Source organism: Sinocyclocheilus rhinocerous, unplaced genomic scaffold (assembly GCF_001515625.1).
Source record: "Sinocyclocheilus rhinocerous isolate Xijiao unplaced genomic scaffold, SAMN03320098_v1.1 scaffold1144, whole genome shotgun sequence".
NCBI classification, from domain to species: Eukaryota; Metazoa; Chordata; class Actinopteri; order Cypriniformes; family Cyprinidae; genus Sinocyclocheilus; species Sinocyclocheilus rhinocerous.
The window spans coordinates 175,373-183,189 of record NW_015654501.1 but is presented as its reverse complement, the minus strand read 5'-3'; the positions used below and the strand labels follow the sequence as shown (position 1 = coordinate 183,189).

Genomic DNA, 7,817 nt, shown 5'->3' with positions numbered 1-7,817 from the left:
GTTTTGTAAAAATCGACGCGTTTCAAAAAGGTGGGGCATAGAGGAGAAACAATAATGTACAGTATGTGGAAAATAATGTGTTTTTTTAACTTTAAACCGCATAAACACATTTCATTACACCAAATACACAAAATAATGTTCTTTTTAGCAGCATCATATGACCCCTTTAACATCCTGACTATAATGTAACCTCATAATTGACTGATTTAAAACGCTTAACCTGGTTGCACTAACAGACACATTTTAGCATTGAGAACCCCTAAATCATCAAAACTCAAACATAATGGTTTGCTGCAATGACAACAGCAGCATATTAATTTATGTAGGGTGAATTCAGGTAAATTGGGCCACCTTTTATCACTGAGATGACTGGATAAAAATGGCTCAATGATCCTGAATTAACCTTAAATATAAATATGTAAATCAACTAATTAAACATAGTATTTTACATAGTATTTAGAGAAGTAGTTCAACCAGTAATGAGAATTCAGGCATCATGTACTCATCTTCTTGATATTTTCTTCAAATGACTTACATGGACCATAAAAGGAGATATTCAGCAGAATGCTCGTTTCCATACTAAGAAAGCATTGCATGGTGTCAAATTCCAAAATGAACAAAAAATACATAATCTTTGTTATAAAAATGTGTTATTCACCAAAAATCTTGCCCAATAGTGATCAAATAGTGCATGCACAGATTTGAACGTTTGGTTATGAGATACGCAGCAATCATTGGCAATTGGTGTTGTTGTTTGCAAATCCTGAAAATTTACATGCATGAAGGAAATTTTAGAGCAATGGTGGAGGGCAAGTATATTTGAGTAAAGAAGTGACTTTTTATAACAAATTTTACTCGGTTCCTACAAATACAAATCATATGGATCATTTTTATGGTGCTTTTTGGTCCATACTTAAATTTCTCCTTTTGTGTTTTACAAAAGGAAAATCGTATGTGTTGGGAATAACATGAGGGTGAATTAAGGTTTTATTTTGGGGGGTGAACCATCTCTTTAAGATGCATATTAGTAGCTAGCACAACTATTTTCCCAGGGCCTTCAGCTCTGTCCTGAACTGACATCTGCTTCCTAAAATACTTGACCCGGCTAATTAAAGAATGTTTGAAGAAATGAAATCCTCCCTGACCTTACGTCCCTCCAGAGTGTAGAGTTTCATGACATGACACTGCATGAGTTCTGAAATCTCGTCCATGAAGACGCGAAGACTCCGAGCGGTTCGTCTGCTCAGAATGATGGATCGCCTAACAGTAGGGTCATTGTTTTTTACCAGAACAATCCTTTTGGGGTGCCGATGGTGGTGCTGATGTCCTGAGGGGGGCTCCTCAGGTCGGGAGGGCTTGCGGCGAGGGTTATGCGGGTGACTGTGATGGTGCCAGACCGCCGGCCTCTTCCCCACAGCTTCCATGTTGATTGGCTTAACGTAGCGGCGGTCAGAGCACAGGTAACAGCCTCTGTCCTCTAACTGCTCTAAATGTTTAATGCTGTGGGTCCCCCTGGGTGTCGTGATGGTACGCACACCAAAAGGTAGAGGAACCTTTTGGGAAAGGTCATCCAATAAGGCATCAAAGCATCTGAAGCTGCGCTTATGGATGGCCATCTTGACGCCTTTGAACTGAGCGTCGCCACTCTTGTAGAAGTTAATTCTCTTGGCTGGGCTGGCCGCAGTCACGCTGGAGCCAAAGGACGACGCTGGAGGATGAGGAAACTGATGAGGTTCATTCTGAAAATGGGTATTGGCATCGAAGGAGCCTTGGGTCGTCCTCTGCATCTTTCCTCCACGTCAATTCAAGCTGCGGAGGGAAGTTTGGAAATGTGAATGACATTGAAACTCACAATCAACACAGATTTCAAAATTCAAACCCAGAAACAATCTTCATAAAATATGAATTTACAAAGAAATTACATTAAATGGAGACTATAGTAATGAGTCTGCTGTAGTTTAATTGCCCTCAAATCTGCCAAGAAACCACAGTCTGTATTGTAATCAGAATACTATCATCAAAACTCATCAAACTCTTCTAAGATCAAATCATCTGCCATCCATATTCATTTCATAGCGTCATAGTTTCACAGTTGTTTCTATATTTATTTCTGCTAATTCTGACAATTGAGATTGAGATTTCCAAGCCTCGTGTTGGAGCAACCCTGAAAAATATTTTCTCCTAGGAACAGAACACCAAGATTAAGCCTCAAACATGTCAGGTAACTCAAGCTAAGACAGGTATTAAGTCTTCAAACTCTCAATCAAAGATATAGTTGCTAAAATATCACTATTTGATCATTTAATTAGATTTAACCAGAGGTGGAAAAACATATAGATACAACATTTATGTTATGAATGTCTCTGAAGTGCATCCTTATACTGATGGGAGTACCATGGTACTGTATGAGTGGCATATTCATACAGTGAACAATGGCATTGACATGGTACTCCAAAGAACATCATGGTATTACAGAAAACAGATATTGTGATGAAAACTGCAATCATACCAACTTTTCAGTGTACTTGTATTATACTGCCATTTAAATGTGTAAGCAACCCAGTCCAGAGATTAATCTCATGCTCTTCGGGAACCAATTACAGACTAGTTTAAATTGCATTTAGTTCTTAGTCCTTAATAGGCACTTTAATCTAACATTTAAAGAAGTTCAAGAGCATGATCTCTGAGCAAAGTTTGCAAATGAAATCATTTTATGTGTATTAAACTGAGACTAAAGTTGTTTTTCTTATAATCAGATATCTTATGAAAAAATAAGCTAGTTGAATTTAAATACAAAATGCACAAAATCATTTCATGACAGTCCAAACTGAATAAAATTACATAGTGTATCTTGACATATGCAATGTTCTAATTCTATTTGTATAAAATTTAAATAAACAATCCATATTTGACCACAAAAGCCTACTGCATCAAGCATGTTTTCACTGAACAATTCGCCTTGTGAATAATAAAACAATTTTTGTTTAAACAATTAAAATAGCATTATTTCAGCAGTATCTCAGCTCAGTATAAAAACAACAGAATATAAAGTATATATAATATAAACAACATACTTACGTTTACAGAATACATTATCATATCTGATGCTAAAAAAAAGTACAACTGTACAAAATGTGAAAAAAATAAATAAAAAAATCAGACTATACAGAGCAATGTTCCAGGCAGCATCCAAGCACACAAATGCTGCAGGGACGCAAGTTCACAAGCCCTCCCACAAACAGTCTGGCCACTAATCAGAGCCTTTGGCGGCTAAGGATAGAACGAAAAGCTTCTTTAATCATCTTGAGCTTTTACTGAACTCTAGGGAAGCGTTAGACACATGACAGCGACACCAGGATTGCATGAACAGAGCTGCGCAGAGCTACGAGACGTCTGCTTTCTGACCCCTGATGACAGGCTGGTTTGTGTATATTCTACAAACATGTAATTGAAACAATGATGCACCAAACACACAGACTGAAAATACACTTGCTGTCAAATTCACTCCAGTTCTCTAATGCTTGTATCTGGGTCCCCATATAGTATATATAGTATATTCTTTATTTTTTTCGCATACATACAGTAGACTCATGTAAAGCAATATATAAATACTATATAGCAAATCTTATAACCAGATTTCTAATAATGAGATTTTGAAAAATGCATACAATCATTTCATGACAGTCCAGACTGAATAAAATGACATATTGTATCTTGACACATGCAATGTTCTAATTCTATTTGTATAAAATTTAAATAAACAATCCATATTTGACCACAAAAGCCTACTGCATCAAGCATGTTTTCACTGAACAATTCGTTTTATGAATAATAAGACAAAAACTTTTTTTTCAGTTAAAATAGTATTATTTTAGTAGCTCAGCTCCATATAAAAACAACAGTATATATAATAAACAATATACTTACATTTACAGAATGCATTATCATATCTGACGCCAAAAAAAAAAAAAAATAAATAAATAAATAACTGTACAACTACAAAATTTGAAAAAGAAAAAAAAAAATCTGACTATACAGAGCAATGTTCCAGGTAGTATCCAAGCACACGACTGCTACAGGGATGCAAGTTCACAAGCCCTCCCACAAACCGTCTGGCCAATAATCAGGGCCTTTGGCGGCTAAGGATAGAACGAAAAGCTTCTTTAATCATCTTGAGCTTTTACTGAACTCTAGGGAAGCGTTAGACACATGACAGCGACACCAGGATTGCATGAACAGAGCTGCGCAGAGCTACGAGACGTCTGCTTTCTGACCCCTGATGACAGGCTGGTTTGTGTATATTCTACAAACATGTAATTGAAACAATGATGCACCAAACACACAGACTGAAAATACACTTGCTGTCAAATTCACTCCAGTTCTCTAATGCTTGTATCTGGGTCCCCATATAGTATATCCTTTATTTTTTTCGCATACATACAGTAGACTCATGTAAAGCAATTTATAAATACTATATAGCAAATCTCAACTGCTTGAGTGTTTGTATCATCTCAAATTGTAACTATATTGTCACTCAGCTCTTTATATAAAGTTGGATATATCATATGTCTTTATCTTTATATAACTTTATCCACATACATACAATATAGTCATGTAAAGCAATATATAAACACTGTATAGCAAATCTCAACTGCTTGACTGTTTATATCTTTGCAAAATGCAACACCCAGCTCTGCTAAATGTGACTATAAGGCATGAAGATATTTTAAACATTATCATCATGATGCTTTGGGATTATGTATTGTTAAAAGCACTATACAAATAAATTTGACATGACCTTAGATGGATGAATATCATGAAAACTTGTCCAGGTCACAAAATATAAAAAATGATGTGATGTAATTTAATAATTATAAAACAATTACATAATTTAATAACTAAATTAGATGTATATATTACATTATATTAATGTTATATTAAATTATATTTTCATATTATAATAAATATTATTATATTTTAATTTTTTCCATTATTTTGGGGGGTGAAATATAATTCTAATATGTTTTCATGGCATGCTCTTTGAAATTCACTCTGATATGACGTACATATCATAACTTAAATATAGTATTAGTATCTGTAATTACAACATTAGAAGACTTGAACTATTCATAGAAAAATTGATTTAATAGTGAATATTTTCTGTGAACCTTCCTTACTGGAAAGTCATTGTCTCTATAATATCTGCCTGGTACTTCATTCGTATTGATTTATATGCAGTTTCTAAGGGCACCTTGAGATGAAAGTGAACGTGAACAGAGCCTTCAGTGAATGGCTGCTTATTCTCTCTGAATCCTGCAGTGCCATACTGTTACCTTACACTTTTCAATTAAAACAAGCGAGTATTTCATGAATTTTTTTTTATTTGTACACTGAAAAAATTGGTGGAGAAGCAATTTTAACTCAGTAATTGATGGTAAATTTTTACAAAAAATTGTGATAACACTGACTGTTGCTCGCTCTAGTACTGTACTGCCAAAGCACAGGCTTACTGTAATCTCAGGAAAAGACAGCACATCCTCGTACTCTTAACTGACCCACTATTAACCACTAGCTGAAGGAACATTAATACGGATGCTTGTAGGTTCTGTGTTTAATCCCATTCTTTTAATGGCACACCAAGAACAAACCCCCTTTAATTAGAGATAATTAATTACTAAACACCTCTGAGAGGTGTACATATATTTGACACTAATTATAAATCTCTAAAGGCTGAATTAACAGTTGAAAGTGCTACACATGATTTCCACAATTAGTAACTGAGATATTGGCAGCCCACTGGGAGAAACCTGCAACACAACACTGTCAGATCACTGAGACTGAAGGAAGATTGTTTGAGACTCATGGGATACGTGTGAGAAGAGGTAGGAGACTCGCGACAGCTTTAACAGCTCTGAAATACAAATATACATCTGTTCAGTATGGAAGCCTGTGTCAGCCACAGAATTTAAAAAAAAAGGTAATTGTGACTTTTTCTCTCGTAATTTCAACTTTTTTCAAGATTATATCTTACAGTTTTGACTTTTTCTCTCAGAACTATGAGAATAAAACTCAAAATTGTGCGATATAAAGTTGCAATTCTAAGAAGTAAGTCTGAATTGCGAGATATAAAATCAGAGTTGCAAAATATAAACTCAGAATTGTGTTCTGAGATAGAATTCTGAATTCTGAGATAAAGTTGCAATTCTAAGAAAAAAGTGAATTATGAGATAAACTCATAATTGCATGATATAAAGTCACAGTTTTAATTTAAAAAAGTCTGAATTGTGAGATATAAAATTGGAGTTGCAAAATATAATCTCAGAATTGTGAGGAATAAACTCGCAACTCTAAGAAAATAGTCTGAATTGTGATACAGCCTAAACTCAGAATTGTGAGATATAAAGTTGCTATTTTAAGAAAATAATGATTTGTGAGATAAAAACAGAATTGTGAGATATAAACTCAAATTCTAAGAAAAAGTCTGAATTAAGAGATACATTCAGAATTGTGAGATATAAAGTTGCTATTTCATGAAAAAAGTCAGAATTTTGAGATATAAAATTAGAATGGCTCGTGATTCTGAGAAAAACTAATTGTGAGATATAAACTCAGAATTGTGACAAACTCAAAGTCAGAATTGCGAGATAGTCGAAATTCTGAGAAAAAAGTCTGAATTGCGAGATATAAAATCAGAGTTGCAAAATATAAACTCAGAATTGTGAGATATAAATTCAAATTCTGAGAAACAAGTCAGAATTGCGAGGAATAAACTCAGAATTGTGAGATAAAGTTGCAATTCTAAGAAAAAAGTGAATTATGAGATAAACTCATAATTGCATGATATAAAGTCAGTTTTAATTAAAAAAATCCGAATGATATAAAATTGGAGTTGCAAAATATAAACTCAGAATTGTGAGGAATAAACTCGCAATTCTAAGAAAAGTCTGAATTGTGATATAGCCTAAACTCAGGATTGTGAGATATAAAGTTGCTATTTTAAGAAAAATATGATTTGTGAGATAAAAAAACAGAATTGTAAATATAAACTCAAATTCTAAGAAAAAGTCTGAATTGAGAGATAAATTCAGAATTGTGAGATATAAAGTTGCTATTTCATGAAAAAAGTCTGAATTTTGAGATATAAAATTAGAATGGCTCGTGATTCTGAGAAAAAATTATTTTGAGATATAAACTCAGAATTGTGACAAACTCAAAGTCAGAATTGCGAGTCGAAATTCTGAGAAAAATCTGAATTGCGAGATATAAACAAAGAATTGCAAAATATAAACTCAGAATTGTGAGATATAAACTCACAGTTCTAAAGAAAAAACTGAGATACAAAATCAGAATTGCAATATAAACTCAAATTCTAAGAAAAAAGTCTGAACTGAAAGATAAAAAAGTTGCAATTACCTTCATTAATGAAAAAAGTCAGAATTTTGAGATATAAAATTAGAATGGCTCGTGATTCTGAGAAAAAATTATTTTGAGATATAAACTCAGAATTGTGACAAACTCAAAGTCAGAATTGCGAGTCGAAATTCTGAGAAAAATCTGAATTGCGAGATATAAACAAAGAATTGCAAAATATAAACTCAGAATTGTGAGATATAAACTCACAGTTCTAAGAAAAAACTGAGATACAAAATCAGAATTGCAATATAAACTCAAATTCTAAGAAAAAAGTCTGAACTGAAAGATAAAAAAGTTGCAATTACCTTCATTATTATTATTATTATTATTATTATTATTATTATTATTATTATTATTATTATTATTATTATTATTATTATTATTATTATTATTATTATTATTAT

The 7,817-nt window shown here is 33.1% G+C and overlaps 1 protein-coding gene across 1 annotated transcript in view; it reads right to left on the bottom strand.

Moving 5' to 3' along the window:
* rp1l1a (rp1 like 1a) overlaps positions 1–3,971 on the bottom strand; it is a 13,704-nt gene extending 9,733 nt beyond the window's left edge. The window contains 2 exon segments of the mRNA XM_016523921.1: positions 1,146–1,809; positions 3,928–3,971. Of these exon segments, the coding sequence (XP_016379407.1) occupies positions 1,146–1,787 (642 nt within the window). The 5' untranslated portion in view covers positions 1,788–1,809; positions 3,928–3,971.
* Positions 3,972–7,817: the final 3,846 nt, after the last annotated feature.